Genomic DNA, 17,960 nt, shown 5'->3' on the forward strand with positions numbered 1-17,960 from the left:
GGTCGCCAATCCACCATTTTTCGGCTAACCCAACTAGTGCAAGCGCCCCCACTCCGACAGGCTGAGGTATCTGACTCGGCAACCTAGTTGGTCGGAGCGCCCCCGCTTCGGCAATCCCGCATCTCCGACTCGGATGGCTGAACCGCCCCCGCTTCGGCAATCCGGCATGCCCGACTCGGCAATCCCAATGCGCCGAGGTGGGGGCGCTTCGGCATTCCAGTCCGCCGACTCGGCAATCCCGGATGCCCGAGTCGGGGCTTCGACTCGGCTCCCCGAAGCGCCCCCACTCCGACCACTTGGCTCGCCGAAGCCGGGGTGTTTCGGCCCCTATATGACCAGAGGTTTCAGCGAGCCGGGCAAGTTCCCACCCTCCGTGCGGGGTGCATCCCCCTGCCTCCTCTGGGTTGCACCACCGCCCCCAACCCTGGTTTGCATTCAGTGAGACGGCCCAAGGTTCGATGGCAACGCACGGTGCGCTCGTCGTGCCCTGTCATGACAGCATGCCTGCTGACCTTATCCAGGGCTGACCAAAAGTGCGCCCCCGTGTCGTGCCCCTTGTTGTCCATGTGCTTGCACATAATAATTGCCCACACCGCATCCAACCCTGGTATGCACTCCACAATGTAAGTGGGACGGCCCTGAACGGCCCGAGGTTGAACGGTAAGTTGACAATGCAAGGAATAGTTCGTCATGCCCAGTCGTGACAGCATCCCGTACCCTGTGCCCTGACACCCTGCCCTGGCCTGGCTGCCCCTGTGCCCCTGTAATCGCCCCAAAAGCCTGCGGGCCGGGCTTGACCTGACTCTGAACCCGGCACCTGCCAAAATGCCCAGCCCCACTCAAACCCTGCAAACTGAACCCGCGCCGCCCAAAGTCCTGTCTTGTCCTGTCCTGCTGTCCCCCGAACCAGAACCGCCCCAACCGCTACCGTTGCCACGCACCGCCACTACTACGCGGCCGGCCATTTGACGCCCGCCCACTGATGGTCACGTACTTCATATTACAGTATTAATATTATTGCGGACACCACGGCCTTTCCACCTTCTCCTGGTCTCTATTATTACGGTACATCACCTTGCACGCCAGAGACCTTGATACGAGGCCGTGCTGGACAGTCCAGGGACTTGGGCTCAGCGCACGTGCTACCCTGCGTGCCACTTGTGCCACAGCTGCACCTCCCAGAAAGCTCACGAGTCGCGATGTCTGCCGCGCACGAAAGTCGCCTAAATGCAACGCTGCATGCATTAACTTGATTCACAAACGCTAATGCAAGCATGCTACAGTGAACAGCTTTACTCCATGCAAGCGGTGACTAGCCTGCGCACGAGGCTCAGACGCACAGCAGATTCCCCATCACCGCCGAAAACCGACGCCATGCATGCATTAGGAAGTGTGGTAAGCCAGCCCCCGCACGGACGTTCTACGCTTGGGACAGGGTAGCCTGACGTTACCAGATCCCATACACATCGAGGTATATTTTTGTGACCACGTATAGCCTTGTCAATGACACGACCAAATAGCAACAACTTGAAGGAGGGCAACATGCGTTATTGGACATCCGACCTTGCTAGCCGCTTGGATGCAACCTTGCAACCCATCAGTCCATCACCCATCACCAGTCAAGTTACACAGACAAAGACTCACGTTACTGCAATGAAACACAGCGCGCCCCATCTGTACGCGCACGCATCCGCACCCGGGCGCAACTCCACACAACTCGGGCGCAACCCCACACGCCCACAGCTTCATTGCCCAACTCCGTATGATACGGTGCCGAGCCACCGCATTGGCATTTGCCCTCACCGCATTTGCCCTCACCGCACGTAACCAAAGACCAGGAGCAGCCCCACGCTCTCTGTGCTCGCCTCCTCCACATTTGCAAATCCACCAAACGACACCTTACGAATTCCCGTCTTGCATGGACGGCTACCCACGCAACCACCCACGCCTCCTCTTCCCGCCGCTCCTCCCCTAGCCCCACCTCCTCCCATCCGCCCTCCACCACCACATGGACACCTCAGACCTGCTTGAAGCCCTTGGAGCTGGCGGCCGCGCTCTTGGTCTCCTGCAGCTCCATGCCCAGCGCCGCCTCCACGTCACGGCCCAGCCGCTCCTCGTCGTCGTCGCTGGCCTCCGCCGCCGACAGCGAGGCGGCGTCGTCGGGCCGATCCGCCATCTCCTGGTCCAGGCTCACCAGGCGCGGGTCGTTGTCGAAGATCTGCCAAAAGGTTGGAAGTGGCGAGTGATGGAATGAGGAAACTCGCAAAGAACGAGGTGAAGGCAGCGGACGACAAGTGGGAGAAAATGCGGAATGGAGGAACAGAAGGCAGTCCTGCGCAGCTGCTGACCGCACCAGGCGGGCCAGGATGCTGATCCCATACGAAAGATACCGTACTTGCGGTGCTGAAAACAACACGCTCTCCCCCCACACATACACACACGGCTTCGTTTTTACTTACTTACTTACACACACACACACACACACACACACACACACACACACACACACACACACACACACACGCACAGAGGCCGCCACCCTGCCCCCGCAGGCTCACCGTAAGGTCCTCGGGCATGTGCGGCACTTCGGCGCCGGTCGCGGTGTCGCCCTTGATCTTGTGGGCCTTGACGGTGCGGCGGTAGTTCTTGTACTCGGACACGAACTGGTTGAGCGAGGGCAGCAGGCTCTGCACCACCCGCGCCAGCTTCTCCACCTCCTCCAGGTGCTCCAGGTGCATCTGCGCGTGCGCGTGCGCATGAATGGGGATTGGGTTGGTGATTTGTCAGACAGCACACGGGACATAGACACGCCGGCCTATGATTCTGATGTTGTGTTGCGCTTTGGGGTGGAGGGGTGTGGATGGCTCCGGCGCAAGGAAGCAGCTGCGGCCGCCACCGCCGCCACCTACCCTTACGCCGCCCTCAAGGCAGGTGGGCGGCACCGCCCTCCAGGACGTGGCTGCGAGCCGCGGACTCAAGCTCGGACTCAAGGTTGGCACGCGCGCTCCCCCTAGCGACAGCACCCACACATGCCACCCGCACCCATCCGAAGCAGAAGCAGCACCCAGCCCCGTAGCAGCACCGCACCCAGCACCCAGCCCCGCCTAGCACCGACAAGCCCCACCCACCCACCCACCCACCCACCCACACCCACCCACCTACACGCGCGCGCGTTCGTTTCTTTTTCCCAACACCCTCACACACACACACACACACACACACGCACCGTGAAGCCGGGGTTGCGGTACATGTCGGCGATCTCCTTCTTCTCTGCGCTGTTGAGCGAAAAGCCTTCGCCCTCGAGCGTCTCATACAGCAGCCGCTCGGCCTTGCCTGTACGGTTGCGTGCACGGCAAGATAGGTGTGGGCGGGAGTTGTGCGAGGGGAGAGCAGGCAGATGGGCGGGAAGGACGGGAGCAGGAGGGTGAACTACGGGCCCAGTCAAAGCCTAGCCTTTCCTGCGGTTGGTTTGAACCCCTCGGTTGCACCCACGGACAGCCACGCCGGTCGCGAAGGCTTGAGGGACGAGCGCTCAGCGCCGTGCATCAAGCAGGACGCGGTAGAGCACTGCACGAGACGCCGCCGGGCGCGGGCTTCAAAATGTGAACAAGCGCGCAGCCATGAAACGCCGGCCGCCTGCTGCACATACCCGGCTTGATCTCCGTGAAGAAGTCGGACGCTGGCGGGGCGGGCTTGTCTTCCTTCTCCGCCGCGATGCAGGCGGTCTCGTAGCGCTGCTTCTGCTCCAGCTTAGCCTTCTTGCGCTCCTGTGTGTTTGTGTGTGACAAGGTTGGGTTACGTGGAGGAAATGTAGGTGTGTGTTGAGGTATTGGGTACAGGTGACCGAGCGGTGTTGACAGAGGCTGGGCTGCGGCTCCAACCCATCTCATCCCAATCGCGGTCCACCCACTCGCACGCCAACACATGCCTTCCTCCTAGCCCCCCCCCTTAGTCTCCTGCTTCGCCTCCTCCTGCGCCTCCTCCTGCGCCTCCTCCTGCGCCTCCTCCCTCCCTGCCCCTGCCCCTGCCCCTGCTCCCCCCCCTCCCAGCTCCTGCCCCGCTCACGTCTCGCGCCATGGCCAGCAGGTGCTCACGGCGCTGGTCCGCCTCCAGCATGTCCATCTCCGCAGCGTCGTGCAGCGCCGTGACGGTCCTAGGATGTGCGTGTGTGTGTGGGGGGGGGGGGGGGCGGGATGTGGAAGCAGGTTCAATGGTTAGGGGGGTGCGGCGGGTTGGGTGTTGGGGGCGTCGAAAGCCGGCTGCCGTGTTGGGGGCGGGCGTGTAAACATTCGCACGCACATTGGCACACACACATATATTTTATACACCGGTACTATGATTGGGGCGTTAGGCTTAGGGGTGGGGCGGGGCCAGTTTGCACGCACGGCATCGGGCCTCCGGCCTTGTGCCTGTGGCACGCACACGCACACGCACACACACGCCCCTGCGGCGCGCCCCTATCTCACCAGGGGCGGCTGTAGAGCGTGAGCGTGGAGAGGTGCGACAGCAGTACGCCGATGATGAGCGGCACCAGCAGGAATGTGGCCGCGAACTTCTTGATGGCCAGCAGGCCAAACATGGCGAGCTGCGGGTTCGGGCGCGCGCGATCGCGAGGGAGAGGGACAGGGAGGGTGGTTTGCATTGTAGTTGGGCAAGGGAGGAGAGGGCGAGGAGCAGGAGGGAGCGGGAGAAGCAGGAGGAGGCGGGAGGGGGCGGCGCTAGGCGCCGGCTGCGGCGTTGCGCCTGCGTGGCTGGCACCTCTGGACCTCGCCGCGGTGCCACAACACGCCGCAAGACACCGCAACGCAACACAATGCAACGCAATGCACAACTCACCAGCATGATGTAGATTGCAACCATGATCTGGTTGTAGACCTGAGCAACGACAAGGAGAGGGGGAAGATATGGGCCACATCCGTAAATCACCAAGCTTCACCACAATCTTCTTGTGTGTTTGGCAGATGGAGCAGAGCCCCCAGCGCCCTTGCCCCGCGCCCTTACTCCGTCTCCCACGTCCGTCTCCCCCTTGCTTGATTGGCGTGTCAACGGATTTCAGAACGCACCGTCTTCCACAGCCGCCCAGCGCTCTCGTACTGTGGCCTGTGGGACACAGGCACAGAACACGCACAACGCAGTGCACATCGGCAGGCTGCCCAACTAGCACGATTCGCACGGTACCAGGGCTCGCAGCGCAAGTAGTGAAGCGTTCGGAGCACTCCTGGCCGGCCTTGTGAACGCCCCGAAACGAGCGCAGCCGCGCACATGTACCGCACGCTACCGTAAGTTTCGGTCTCGCTCGCGCCCACCTGTACACGTAGATGACGTTGTAGCGCTCTCCCACGCACGCCACCAGGAAGTACGCCAGGGCCGCCGGGCACACGATGGGGTTCATGCAGCAGAAGACCTGCGGAAGCGGGTGGGTGGGCGGGTGGGCAGGTCAAATGCATAGGCTTCTGAGCACGTCTGCATATCTCTTCGTTTGCCACAAAACCTAGCCTGTAGGGCACACGACACTGCTGCGACCGTGGCGTGTCCTTCGTCGCCGACTCGAGAGCAGCAGGCGCCCCCAACAAGCGACCCCAAGCGGTTGAGCACGACACCAACCATCTAGGCCTGCGTACCCACCAGGCCCAGGAGCATTGCGATGGTGTGGTCCGGCACGGTCTTGCCGTAGAACTGGACTTGGTTCATCCACATGCGCTCGCGCGCGCGCGGCGAGCCCGCGAACTTGGACAGGATCCAGAAGACCACGAAGTCGGACAGGCGTACAAACTGGATGGAGCGCACCGCCAGGCCCTGTCGGTTCGGTTTGGGTGAGCGGGGGTTGGGCAAGGAGCGCGTGCCGGGAGCTGGTGCGTTTGTACGGAGACACTGTCACTTGTGTCAGGATGGTGCGGCGTCGCACGAGGTCACGCTTTTCAGGGTGCTCTCGCCCGCGGTCGGTCACAATTCCCACCACCCGCTCAGTGCACAGCCACGCACTGAAGCACGCAAAGCGCAGCGAACCAAAAGCATGCAGTACTCACGTTCACGAAGAGGTAGGTGATGAAGAATGTGGCGGTCATGGGAATGGACTTGCCCAGCACGGAAATGACGGAGGCAGGGTCCTTGACCCACTGCGTGATCTGGTTGAAGAAAGAGCCGGCGATGATGGACCCAAAGAACACCACCACCACCTGTGTGCGCGTGCAAGAGATTGCAACAGCAAATCAGGAAAGTAGAGCGCGCGCAGCCTGTGTGGAGTGTGTTGCGGCTTGCTGACGGAATTTGGGTCGCGGGCCACCAGTCTCGCAGGTAAGATAGCGTAGCAGACATGCCAGGTCCGTTGCAGGCGCAACATGTGGCAGGTGTGACACGCCCGCCCCCCCCCCCCCAAAGAAACACCCGCCCCACCAGCCCACCTGGAACAGGTGGTATCGCGCCACCACGGAGAAGTCCACCTCCGACATACTGGTAAGGCCGGACTGGATGGCCATGATCTTCAGGATGATGGGCACCACAGCCAGGAAGATCTTCAGAACCAGGCCTGCACGGGTGTAGGCAGTCAGAGGTTGGGCACCGAGTGCGCGACGGAGTGTCAGGGAGCGCGTGCGCCTTAGGCGTTTGTGGGGGTTCCTTTGCGATGAGCCAGAGGCGCGGCGTGAAGGGGGGGGGGGTTGCGAAGGGTGCGCGGGGTGCGCGGGCGTGCGCGTCCGGTGGCCCACACGACACGTACCCGGGATGATCGCCTCCAGCAGCTGCTTCACCACCGGCGCCGTCACGATGTCACCGAGCACCGGGATGGACGCCAGCTTGGGCACCTCAATCAGCGCCTGCGTGCCATTATGAATTAATAATGCTGATTAAGGTTGTGCGTGAGTACAGTGCGCGTACTTAGAGAATACAACCAAGGATCTCAAGGCGTGCATGCAAGTTCGGAGTATCGGTACCAAAAGCGCATGAGCGTTTGTACGCGCTCAGCAGCAGCTCAGGTTCACCTGCCTACAAGGCAGCCCTCCTTGCAGCAACTAACCCAGGGGGAATGCCCCGCCGCGGCAGCCGACCAAGCCGGCTAGCCGGACCGCCGCCCAAACGCGCGCACACCACACACACACACACACACACACACACACACACACACACACACACACACACACACACACACACACACACACACACACACACACACACGCACACACAGTCAGACACACCACACACCTACACACACAGGTATGCACCTGGATGAGCGTGACGGGAATCATGAAGAACAGCGTCATGGCCCAGAACGCCACCCAGCTGTAGGGGGCAGGTGGCAGGGGGGCAGGGGGGATTGGGGCAGGAGGCAGGGGGCCGGGGGGATTTGGAGTGAGGCCCGACCGTGAGGCAGGTCGCAATGGTTCGGCAGTCAGGGCGCAGGAAGGAATGGAAGCCACTGGTCTAGTAGGCAGAAGCACCGCTGCATAGGCTGGCGGGCAGGCAGGCAGGCAGGCAGGCAGGCAGGGCGACGGGTGTGCGCGCGCGACGGGCGGCCGCTGGGCCACTCACATCAGCCACAGGCGGCCGGTGCGCACGGGGTGCGTCATCATCAGGTTGCCCCACACCACCTCGATGGGCGCGGGCGCCGGCATGATGCGCCAGCTGGTCTCGTCGTGCGCGTGCAGCGAGTTGGAGGCCACGCCCTGGGCCATGCGCGTGCTGCGGGCGAGCGGGCGAGCGGGCGCGGGCGGGGGTGGGGGCGGGAAATCAGGGGCGCGCGTCGTGGGCATCATCGGCGAAGTCAGGCTCGCGGTACGGCGGTACGGCAGCCACCAAGGCTGGTATGCCGCCTGCCCGTGCCCAGCGCTGTCATGCCCCTGCTTGAGCCCAGCTGCCGCAGCAGCGGTGCTGTGCGGAATGGAGGTTACGAGTAGCAAACCCAAGCTGCGCTGAGCTGCTCTGCAGGCTGTGCGGAGTGGAGTTCGCTGGTGCTTACTTGAAGGTGACGAAGGCGGAGGGCGCGATCTTGCGGCTGGCGACCGCCTGCTGGATCTTGATGCACTCCTGTGTGCTCGGATGCATAGGCAACACACACCAGCGTCACGGTAAGAAGCATGAAAATAGGAAGCGCAAGACGCTACAGGCCACGCATGGCCCGTTTGGCATGATCAACACGCCGCGATCCGGTAGGTGGCGCGGCAGAAAGAGAGTGCATGCGGGCGGGGCCACACATGGGAACCTTGCACCGAGACTTTGAAAAGCCCCTGCTGCGTCCTCAATTACCCAGCTCTTGAAACAGACATGCTGTGCGTGTGTGCAAATACGTGCAAGCGTGCTGCGCAAAGAACGCCCTGCGCACGAGGCAAGCATCATCCCTACAATGCATGGGGACCCACCCGCAGGTACTTGAGCCGGGCCAGCCAGTAGGTCACCGCGTCCACCTGCGGGAGCAGCGGTTGCAAAAGATGGGACGTGCATGCAGCTCTTTCGTTTTACGCGGCCACGGTCTGGACCTAACAGCTACAAAGCATTCATCGTATCGGGCACGCAGCTAGGCATCAGGCCTGAGATCTCTGCCGCACCCTCAACCGCATTTGGGCCAGCGCGACCTACCTTGGCGCTCCATCTCTTGGGCATGATCTTCTGGATTGCCGCCAGCGCCTCCGCCTCCTGCCTCGGCAGGTTCGCCTCCTCAGCGCCCAATGCGACCGCTCGCTTCTGCAGCACGTCCTTCTCCTGCACGTCACAAGATATCGGGTTGACACGACATCAATTCGTCTTCATGAGCCAGGGCATTGCCACCCCCCCGGCAGTCGGGCGCACACAACCACAAGGGCAGCACGTGCCGTGGCGCCGGTGCGGAGCGGACCCCGCTGACACACCACACCGTGTGACCGCCCCAGACCACCATTATAAGACCGCGCGCCGCGAGCTCCTGCTTGCCTTGGGGTTGATTTCACGGTCGTGGAGCTCCAGTGCCTGCTTGGAGCGCGCGTGCGCCTGCTCCCGCATGTACTCGTACTGGCTCTTCACGATCCGGATCATTTCGCTCTGCACGGCCGGCCAGGCGTCACCCTGCAGCTTGGGGCTGATGCGCACCTGCACGCCGAGGGAGCGGATTCCGGAGGGGGGGGTTACACTCATGATAAGTTAAGAAGTGAAGGCGTAGCCTGGTACAGTAGCATAGTAGACGCGTTGTTACCGATGTCCGTGAAGCCGGGGGTGGGGGCGGTTTGACCACGGACCGGATAGGTCCAGGCGATCCGGCGCCTGCTGGGCCCTACTTCGCGAGGCCAGACAACAGCATGTGCCCATGCAATGCTGTCTTCCTTCCTAACAATGACTGCTACCCAACATTTATCCCGCCAAGCAATCCATCCCCCATTTCCTGCCGTACATCCCCATCCCCTGTCCCCAACTGCCCGTCCTCCTCGGCTCACAATCTTCATGGGCAGCGCCTTGCGCAGCTTGAGGCGCAGCTTGGCCATGTCCAGGTAGTCCTCCAGGGATTGCTCAATCTGCAAAACACATTGCATTTGCAGATTGTAGCCGGGGGTTCGGGCGGGTGGCCGGGCAAGCACGGGAGGCTGGGCAAGAGTTGCAACGCCGTGTCTACAGGGCCAGCATATTGGTTCACGGCTGTTGTGGCATTACGAGCTGGCCAGCTCATGCGGGTCCTTTTTTCATGCAGCCCTTTGGAGCGAAACACAGGGAGGAGTCCTTGTTCTGCCGGAGCCCGGAACCCACCTTGAGGTACTCGGCCACCAGCGGCTCCAGGCCAGTGGTGTCCTGGAGGGGGGGAGGCCAAGCGTTGCGGACAGCAAGTGTTGCGTTCCGACACGTTCCAGCACATCGAACAGACGTAATCCGACGCTAAGGAGCTGGGAAGCTGGGGTACGGTGGTCTCCGCGCAGCCGGTGCGCACAGCCGGCCAGGCGGGCGCCCGCGCGGGACGGCGCGCCGCCGCCCACCGCAGCGCCTCATCACCGCAGCGCTGCAGCGCCGCACCAGCGCCGCGCCGCTGCGCCGCATCAGCGCCGCACCCGCGCACCTGGATCATGTTTACGGCGGCGATGTTGTAGGGCTGGTACACCAGCGCGAACTCCTGGGCCACCATCTGCTGCGGCGTCAGGCCCGACTGCGGAGCAGCAAGGGCAGCGGCAACATAAACACGTGAGGTGCGAAGCCCGAAACGAACACCACATCCATGAGCTAGATTCCTTGTCAGGCCCCTCAGTCCCCCCCCCCCCCGACCACACACCCCATAGGCCCCTTCAGGCCCCTTCAGGGCCCTGCAGAGCATCCCCCGCGCGCCCCACCCGCCCCTTCCAACAACACCCTCCACAGCCCCCGCCACGCCCCCCCAACCCTCACCCCCCTTCAATGCCGCCGTCACGCCACCTCCCCCCACGATAACATGATTGAAACCCCCCAGCCCACCCCTTGACAACCCAACCCCACCCGCAGCTTGGCCTTGGCCTGCTCCTTCGGGTCCATAGCTGTGGCGTTGACGGGCGGGCGGAAGCGGGGGCCGATGTGGTCCTTGTCCTCGGCCTCGCGCTTCATGCGCGCCGCATCCAGCTCCGCCTTCTCCTTCTCCTTGTCCTGTGGGGGAGCAGGCGGGGGCACATAGAAGCGAGGAGGTCAGAGGGCGGGCAGAGGGCGGGCAGAGGGCGGGCACAGGGTGGGCAGAGGGTTGGCGCGAAGGGTGTGCGGGGGGAGGGAGCGCGACGGTAAGGCCCCGCTCAATGGTGCCGAGAGGGGGGCCGCGTTGCCGCAGGCGGGGTGCCCTGGGGTGTGCAGTCGCACCCCCACCTCGCCCCGTATCCCGGGGGTCTAATCGCCAGCCCCGCGCGTTCCGCCAGCAGCGCCGCCCGCACCCGTCCCCCTAGACAGCCACTGCTGCCGGCACCTACAGGGCCTCCCACACCCGCGCTCCTCCGCGCTCTGCGGCGGGCTTGGCCTGGTTTACCCGGGGTACCCCAAAACCCTAACCCCTCCCCCCCCCCGCCCGCGCCGCCCGCTCAGCTCCCACACTGACCTCGTGGCTCTTGCCGCCCAGCAGCTGCGCGGCCTTGTCCCGCATCCACAGTACCATGTCTCCGGGCTTCTTGCCCAGCGTCTTGACGTCGTAGCGGAAGCGCTTCAGCGAGCGGCGGTCGGGCTTGAGCACGCGCGTGTCCACGCCGTAGCCGGGAGGCAGCCAGGTGGGCTCCGGGTCCTCGCGCTGTGCGTGTGTGTGTGTGGGTGGGTGGGGGCGGGAAGGAGGCGGCAAGGGCGGAGGGGTGAGGGGAGGGGAAGGTTTCAGGAAGCGGAGCGCGTGCGTGCCCGTTTCCTTCCATCCAGACAAGGCGCACACACACATACACCCGCATGCGCACGTGTCTCCAGCAACGCCCGCACGCGCTGCTGCCTGCGCAGCCGCCACCACCACCACCACCCGCCAACAGCCCCCACTCCCTTCAAAACAACCCCCATCCCCACCTCCACTCTCCACCCCACCCTCCTCCTCCCACCCTCCACTCTCCACCCCCTCCTCCCGCCACCCACCCGCCTGCCATCCCCGCCCTCCTCCCATCCTCCTCCCACCCTCCTCCCACCCACCCACCCTCCACCCTCCTCCCACCCTCCCACCCTCCTCCTCCTCCCGCCCTCGCCCACCAGCACGTCGCGCCTGAGCTCCTCAGTGGTTCGGCCCACGCGCGCCATGAGCAGCCTGCCGCCGGTGGCGGCGTGCCGGGGCTCCACCTCGGGGTCGTGCAGCCGGTACTTGAGGCACTCCTCGATGGGCACGCCCACGGCCTGGACCTGCGGGGGGGGGGAGAGCAGGCGGTTCCATGCATGACTAGTTAAGACGAGATGGAGATGCGGGGATGGGGTCACATTCATGAAAAAGATTGTGTGCCCGAGCCAAGCAGGAGAATTACATCATCATCAGAAACGTGGGGTGGAGGAGCGGCCGATGGTCGTGACGGGGTGATAGAGCGGCGGGGTGAAGGGGCAGCTGGCGGGAGGTGGCGAGGGGTTGCGAGCCTGCGCATTCCCGTCCTGGCATGGCATACGTTGCTCCCGGCTGGGTGGCACGGGCGCCGCCCCCGGACGCACTGTCACTAGCGGCGGCGCACGCATACACACACGCTACACACACACACGCACGCTACACACACACACGCACATGCACACACACACACACACACATACACACACACGGGGCGGGCTTTCGTTTCGTTTTTTAACACACACACATACGCTACACACACACACACGCTATACACACGCTACACACACACCTTGTGCAGCAGACTGCCCTTGGCCACCACGGCGCCGCCCTCCTTGCCGCCGACGCCAGAGTCGCCGGCGGCGGAGCGCTTGTCCCCTCCGGCGGCTGACTCGGCCTCGTAGGTGGCGGAGGCGAACTCCGACACGCGCATGTCGCCGGACTGGGCAGTGGAGCTGAAGGGAGTTGCCGGGGGAGCGGGTTGGGCAGGGCAGGAGGGAGGCTTCAACGTGTGGGTTTGGGTTGACGGCGGGAAAACGTGCGGTATCCATGACACGCACGGCGGGCGAGGAGACACACGGCATCGTTCCACTTATAGACAGAAGGGAGTCCCCGAGAGGCCCTGCACCCATGGCATGCTTCCTCGCCTCACCCGCCGCCGTTGGCGCGCGGCGTCTCCGCCGCGTACGCGCCGCCGCCGTTGGTGGTGTGGACCTTGAGCGCGCCCGCCTGCGACTGCTTCAGCGACGCCGCCTGCGACGACCGTAGCGAGCTGGCAGGCTGCTGTGCCGCGCCGCCGGCGCCGTTCTTGCCGCCGGGTTCCACGATGGTGACGGACTTGGTGCCGGGCAGGCGCGGCTCGCCCGCGCTGGTGGACACGGGCACGCCCACCGCCGTCCTGCCGTCGGGGCCGCCCTCCAGCGACTCGTAACCCTGTGTATGTGGCGCCAGCGATGTTTCAGCACGGAACTGGGACGGGGTGTTGGAAACCATCCTCATGTTTCCGTCGGTTTGTGTATGTGTGTGTGTGTGTGCACAATGTGGTGTGCCCGGATGGACCGGCCCGCTCACCTCATACATGGGGTTCTTGATGCTCATGCTCTTCTTCAGGCTGGTCACGCTCGCGGGCAGGCCGTGCTTCTCACGGTACTCCTCTGCGCGCAGGCCGCACGCAACCGCCTGCGCATTCGGGTAAGGCAGGCACGCGTGCACGTTTGCGGCGCATGCGGCGCGTGCTATGGACAGGAGAACGGGAAAGGGCAAGTGCTTGCACGCGTGCGCATGCGGCATGCGCTATGCACCCTTCAGGCTCCGGCCGTGGTGGCAGGGCGATCTGGGTCGGGCTCACGCTCCTCCCACGCGCTCCTCCCGTCAGCAAGATTCCACCTCCCATCTGTCTACCTTGCTTCCACCCGCGCCTGCCGCCCGCCTTGTGCCGCGCCCCACCGGCATGTCCCACCACTCACGTCAGACACGAAGGGTACGTCGGTGACCAGGACGGTGTGTGAGGGGCCTCCTCGCTTGGAGTTACCCAAGAAGAGCAGCCGCAGATACACCGACTGTAAGTTGTACTCTCTCAGGCGCTGCGTCAGCAGAGCCATCAGGAGAGCACAACGGGGGGGGGGCGCTGTGTGAGTGGGGAAGCGTGTAAAGGGGACGCAGGGTGCCTGCGGACGGGGTTACGGCACGGGACATGGACCTTCGCGCAGCAGTGGTCTTGTGTACAGGTCAACATGCCCGTGGTTACCAAACCCTGCCCGAGCGTTGCCAGTGGTTACCAAACCCTGCCCGGTGCCTCTTTTCCGCTCTTGGGCCCCCGAAGTCCAACCCCAGCAGTCCTTGGTGGACTGAGAGCTTTTGACCATTGGCCTATGGCCGATCCTGAAAGCTAGCCGCCATGTCTTTTGAGTGTGGGCCAAAGCCGTGCGACAGCACTCACCCACATAGTGAACAGCGTCACAAGCCACAGCGCTACCACGTGCGCCCACATCTTGGCGCTGCCGGCTGGAATGTTTGACAGCGAGTACTTGTCAAAATTTGTAAACTTGAACTCCTTGCCGTTGACCTGCAGCGCGGCATGGCAGGGAGGCAGCGCGGTGTGACTCGAGCACGGGTTGGGCACGTCATGTCCAGCACTCACTGCCCCGTACACCGCCCATGAACCCCGGCCTCGCCCACCCCCGCTTTGCTTACACCTCACCGTCAGCTGCGTCTGCTCCGTTTCGCCCTCCAGCGACCACACGATGATGTAATCAAAGCCTGAGTTATTCACGGCCTGCAGGCTGGCGGGAATGACGCTCATGTTTTGCCAGCCCAGAAATACGATCGCGTCCTTCAGCAGGACTGTTAGCGAGTCGTTGTTGTAGCGTTTGGTGCCGCTGATGCGTACGTAAGTCATGTTGTACGCCGCAAAGGATAGGTACGGCTCAGCTGTGTCCTTGCAGCTGTAGTTGGAAAAGAAGTCCTGCACAAACGTGACGTTGTTTTCCACCATCGTCGCGTTGAACGTGATGCTCGTGTTCCAAGGAGCCATGTTGTTGGCGACCACCGTGCCCTGGGACATGTACATGAAGCGGACGTCGTTGTGGTTGTCATCGCCGAGGAGGCTGGTATTGCGCGGCTGCACAACCACCGAATTATTCAAAACCAGCGATTGAGCCTCCTCCGCCTGCGGGGTCAACACAGCAGGACGCAGCAGGGCGCGCGGTCAAGGGGTGGGCCGTGCCTTTGCAGGTCAGTCAGCTGGTGTGTGACTCATTGCGGTTGCCCCGCCCGACCCCGCCCCACACCAGCCTGGCCACGCTTGGACCGGCGCCCTCCCCTGAAGCGCTCAATCCACCGCGACCGCAAGAAGCGGCCTCTACTTGAGACCGGCCGCAACACACAGGGCCCGGCAGCCCTTCCCCCCGTCGCCTCTGCCTGTGCCTCGCTAGCTTGATATGGCTTGGTTAAGCTTGGGCTGGTATTTACGTCCCACCCCCCGGCTCGCCTCCGCACCTGTGCCAGCAGCCGCTCGATCTCCCCGCTGGTCATGTTGGTGGGCAGGACGAGCGGGATGCAAATGAGCGTCAGCATGAAAAACAGCTCCATGCCTGTGGGCGTGGGCGTCAGGGAGAGCGGTAGGGAGGGTGGATGTGGGGGTAAGGGAGAGTGTGAGGGAGTGTGGATGCGCTAAGGGAGCAGAAGGGAAAGGATAACGTGTGCTGATGAGCAGGACACCGTGTAATTGTGTGTGGTGATCCAGGGTGGCGCGTCGACATTGCCCGTCCGCGCCGCTTCAGTGCTTCCATTCATCTCGTGCCCACCCATGCCCCAGACCCGCCCCTGCCCCTGCTCCGACGCCTGGGTAGCGGTGCGTCACCTGCCCTGTTGGCCTCAGCCCCAGCCCCCCCCCTCCGCAGCTGCCCGCATACCACCAGGGCATGTGTGCGCCCCCTCTCCCTGTCCGCCCGCCGTCCCTCCTAGCCGTCCACGCCTCGTACAGCCCAACCCTGGCCCATGCCAGCCGCCAGCCAAAGTGCCGGTACGGGCCGCTAGCCACGCGCCATTGCCCCCGCACCCCGCGGCCCAGCCCCCCACGCCTCTTCCCCCACGCTGCCCTGCGGCGACCCCTGCCTCCCGCCGCCATCCATGTTGGGCCCCGCCTCAGTGAGACGTAGACCGAGTCACGCCGCGCCCCCCGCGCCGGTGCAGTTCGCCGCGCCGGTGCAGTCACCACCACCACCATGCCACGCCACGTGCCGCGCACACCCGCTCGGCCCGGCCTCTGGGCTTTCCACTCCAACGAGCCACGGCGCAACCTGTCCCCGCCCTACCTGTCACTGGCCCTCGCTCCTGTCCCTGTCCCTGTCCTCCCGTCCCTGTCTCTGTCCCTAACTCCCTGTGCCCGTCCCTGCGCACCCTGACTCTAGGCTATCCCCCTGCTCCCCTCACTCACCGAACCACAGGACCCGCAGGTACATGGCCGCGTCCAGGCCCACCTCGTCAATGATGTCCTGGAGGGAGAAGGGGAGGTGGTGGAGCAAGGAGGGATCAGCGAGGGGCTAGCGAGGGAGCACAGCCGCCAAGGAGTCTAGAAGCTGTCTAGGCAATGCCCAGTTAAGGGGGTGCCAGGCGCAACCTGAAGGCTCCGCACCACCCTCTGCGAAGTGGCCCTGCCGGTGATGTGGGTCGCTCACCTCCTCCTTATACAACATGATGGGCTTCACCCATCCCAGGTAGAAGCTGCTCATGCGTTTTGGCTTCAAGTCTACATCTCTTGCATATCTGCAGCACCAGTAGCACAGGCCGGAGGCGAGCCAGTGAAAAAGCAACGGCAGCGTGTTAGTCCAAGCTTATGAACAGCACGCAGCACCGAAGCTGTGGAAGGGGGCAAGCTGTGGCCAAGAGGCATGGCGGGAAAGCCCAAGGAGGCGGGGCGGACTGTAGGGCAACGGTGGTCACGCAGCTGCAACAGCCTTGCACGTCAGCAACGCTGAGCCCCCTCGAGACGCGCCGAGACACTTGGGCAAGAGCTGTGTCACATGTTTGCTGTGAGCGTTCGGCGTGAGCGTAGAGATGGTCTCTCGCGCACTTGGTAACGGTCGGCCCGCCATATCTCTGGAAAGCACGCTGAGGCCCTCGCTTTCAGCATGTGTGCATGTGTAGTGAGCTCATTGGTAATCAAGTTGACTGCTGTAAGTTTTCTTGACCGCACCAGTTGGCGACGCGTTCGACACCCGCCCCACGGCCAACGCACCTTCTTGGCGCAAAGAAGCGCTTCGCCCATGGCCTCACACGAACGATTGTGAACAGCGTGAACAGCCCCAGCATAACACACCTGCGTCGGCACCAAAAAGAGGCTGACTTGACGCCCACGCAACACACCGGTGCGCATACAAGATGCCATAACCGGCTTCATGCTGGATTCGTTCACATGCAAAGTTGGGCCACGCGAAAACCGTATACAGCCGCGGCAGTCAGTGTCTGTGCATCGTCGCGCCACGAGCCTCCTCGCTCACAAATTGATAATGAAACTTGTGAGCACAGCAGCAGATCCGGCCGCCATCTTGCTTGTCCACTGTGGAGAAGGCCCTCAAGGCTGGGTGACGAGGGAAAGAGACTGTCTCCCGGAACGGGGGCAACTTCTGAGCTAAAACATGATATAAAGCATTTGGATATGGCAATTATCAAGCTTCTTGATTGATTGAATTGACAACCAAAACACTTGCGCAGAAAATCTGCAGCTTGATTCCTAGCAGTGAAGCAGAGCAAAAGGCTGCTGCATAAGATTACAGCAAACTTTGACTCTGTGTCTACCGCAAAGTCAACATGTTCACTTGAAGTGCGGCATTGCGGCAACCAGATGTCGATATCGATATACGTGGCGAAACCCATAAGCCCCCCCTTCCACAAACTCCAACACACTAGCGGACCGCCATGCGATCCATGGGGCGTGCCCCTAAGGAAGTCAAGTGACAGGGGATGCAACCTGACGCAACGTACGGTGTTATAGTGCTGGGCATGAGAGCAGGCGTGTGCAAGTTGTCACCCTTCATTCATCAGGGGTGCCTCGTGATGGAACATGGCAAGGGGCAGGAAAGCGTAGTCCCGATGTGTGTGGCTCCCACCCGTGCCCACATAAATGCGTAGCAAGAAGGGACAAGGCATTGGTGCGTCGTTCGCGCGCTGTTACTGTACCGACGGTAGCTGGCAGGTTGTGTCGATGTTTTGCTGACGCGCATTCCTCACGCTCCGGGCGCCCGGCCAAGGCGATAGCACCACACAGACTCAATGCGACGCCACACCGCGCGGATAGCATAGCCGATGCGCACCTGCAGGCAGTCGACCGGCGTCCACGGATGAGCTGTGTAGACGAGCACTAGCGTAATGCAACGGCGTGCAGCAAAACAATGGCCGGGCGACAGTGTGACAAGCAGGGGCAAGAACAAGGCGAAGCAAAGCAGAAGAGGGGCCCGAATGTGTACGACAATTGTGGCGGGCAGGCCGAATGCGGTGCAACACGCCA

The 17,960-nt window shown here is 63.1% G+C and overlaps 1 protein-coding gene across 1 annotated transcript; it reads right to left on the minus strand.

Annotated features, from left to right (window-relative positions):
- Positions 1-668: 668 nt before the first annotated feature.
- Positions 669-17,234, minus strand: CHLRE_08g360600v5 (uncharacterized protein). The gene is made up of 36 exons (XM_043064808.1): positions 16,954-17,234; positions 16,692-16,772; positions 16,132-16,219; positions 15,891-15,948; positions 14,951-15,045; positions 14,154-14,621; positions 13,893-14,018; positions 13,420-13,536; positions 13,025-13,132; positions 12,606-12,886; positions 12,246-12,408; positions 11,617-11,763; positions 10,997-11,182; positions 10,417-10,560; positions 10,007-10,093; positions 9,703-9,744; positions 9,396-9,473; positions 8,899-9,054; positions 8,569-8,691; positions 8,352-8,396; positions 7,952-8,019; positions 7,525-7,674; positions 7,218-7,275; positions 6,716-6,812; positions 6,402-6,526; positions 6,027-6,176; positions 5,626-5,796; positions 5,307-5,404; positions 5,064-5,100; positions 4,837-4,875; positions 4,467-4,585; positions 4,066-4,153; positions 3,650-3,767; positions 3,227-3,333; positions 2,559-2,738; positions 669-2,218 (listed from the first exon to the last, which is right to left on the minus strand). Exons 1-36 carry the CDS (start codon positions 16,998-17,000, stop codon positions 2,018-2,020), a joined length of 4,446 nt encoding a protein of 1,481 aa, XP_042921809.1. The 5' UTR covers positions 17,001-17,234; the 3' UTR covers positions 669-2,017.
- Positions 17,235-17,960: the final 726 nt, after the last annotated feature.

This window comes from Chlamydomonas reinhardtii, chromosome 8 (genome assembly GCF_000002595.2).
Source record: "Chlamydomonas reinhardtii strain CC-503 cw92 mt+ chromosome 8, whole genome shotgun sequence".
NCBI lineage: Eukaryota > Viridiplantae > Chlorophyta > Chlorophyceae > Chlamydomonadales > Chlamydomonadaceae > Chlamydomonas > Chlamydomonas reinhardtii.

Coding starts and splice junctions, on each gene's coding strand:
- CHLRE_08g360600v5 (XM_043064808.1), bottom strand. CDS start 17,000: ATGGCGGCCGGATCTGCTGCTGTGCTCACAAGTTTCATTATCAATTT. Junction 15,046..15,890: donor CCTGCGGGTCCTGTGGTTCG/GTGAGTGAGGGG, acceptor CCACGCCCACAG/GCATGGAGCTGTTTTTCATG. Junction 8,692..8,898: donor ACCGTGAAATCAACCCCAAG/GCAAGCAGGAGC, acceptor TGTGACGTGCAG/GAGAAGGACGTGCTGCAGAA.